Genomic DNA, 1,296 nt, shown 5'->3' with positions numbered 1-1,296 from the left:
AAAAAAAAAAAAAAAAAAAAAAAAAGAATTATATAAAATAAAAACTACGTTACTTATAAAATAGCCAATGATTTTAAGATATGTACCAAAGAAAAAAAATCACCCAGATTTATAAAGATTAAGCATTAAATGTGTAAGACTCAAATCTGAATTTTGTAATATTCATTCAAAACAATGGTCAAAAGCCAAGCTGAAATTCTGGCTTATATTAAAACATAGTCCATTTTCTAATTTAGAAAGAAACTTAAGAAAATGAAATTATTTTTCCTTACTTGAAAACTTCTTTGGTGAGAGACTGGTCCAGTATTTGAAACAAAAAATAAGAAACTATATGAAAGGCATCACGGTTCAGCTTGTCAAACATGTTCCTAGTGGTTAAAAATGAAATAGAAGTAGAAAAAGAAAAAGAAAATAGTTAATAAACTAAACATCATCAAAAGCTGAGTTCTTACTGAGTTTGACACAAATTAATGTTTTAATTCTCTTCAGGAAGACAAGGCAAATTAATTTTTCTTATTCATGTAAATGTTACAACCAATTAAAAACATACAAGCTTTTGTTTTCTAATTCCGAAAATAAAAATTCAATAGAAGACTGGCAGAACTTGCTTTAATGAAAACACTCTACAGAAAAGGAAGGAAAATCTAATTCAAGATAGAATCATGCCCTATAATACCAACCTACATTTACTAAATAACAGTAAATAATTAATAATTATTAAGAGTTTCTTATTTGCCAAGCATTCTTTAAGTCTTCTACAGGCAGTAACTTAGCCAATCTTCACTTCTACCACATACTATCTACCTTAACACAAATTATTTTACTTAATCCTAATGACACTAGATAGTGGTTTGATTACCTTCATAATACAGATGAGGAACCCTAAATTTAGAGATTAGAAATTTGCCCAAAATCGCTTAACTAGAAAGTAGAAAAGTAGTAGTTTGAAATACGTCCCCTCACCCTAGAGTTCAGGGTCTTCACTACTAGATTTTTACTCCCAGAACCATCTTTATAACATAATGCTGGCATTAGTTTTTATTATTCCAATTACCCTAATTAATCAAAACAAAGCCGAAAAGAAATACAACGTGAAAACAAAAACAGAAAAACATTAAAGCCTTTAAGAAATGTCACACAACTATAAGGAATCAAGAGTTAACTTAGGCTGGGCGCGGTGGCTCAAGCCTGTAATCCCAGCACTTTGGGAGGCCGAGGCGGGTGGATCACGAGGTCAAGAGATCGAGACTATCCTGGTCAACATGGTGAAACCCCGTCTCTACTAAAAATACAAAA

At 30.9% G+C, this 1,296-nt stretch overlaps 1 protein-coding gene across 1 annotated transcript in view; it reads right to left on the bottom strand.

Annotated features, from left to right (window-relative positions):
- HAUS6 (HAUS augmin like complex subunit 6) overlaps positions 1-1,296 on the bottom strand; it is a 57,145-nt gene that overhangs the window by 48,673 nt on the left and 7,176 nt on the right. The window contains 1 exon segment of the mRNA XM_017500661.2: positions 273-368. Within this exon segment, the coding sequence (XP_017356150.1) occupies positions 273-368 (96 nt within the window).

Source organism: Cebus imitator, unplaced genomic scaffold (genome assembly GCF_001604975.1).
Source record: "Cebus imitator isolate Cc_AM_T3 unplaced genomic scaffold, Cebus_imitator-1.0 Scaffold267, whole genome shotgun sequence".
NCBI lineage: Eukaryota > Metazoa > Chordata > Mammalia > Primates > Cebidae > Cebus > Cebus imitator.
The sequence above is the reverse complement of the archived record's forward strand: the minus strand, read 5'-3'. Positions and strand labels throughout refer to the sequence as shown.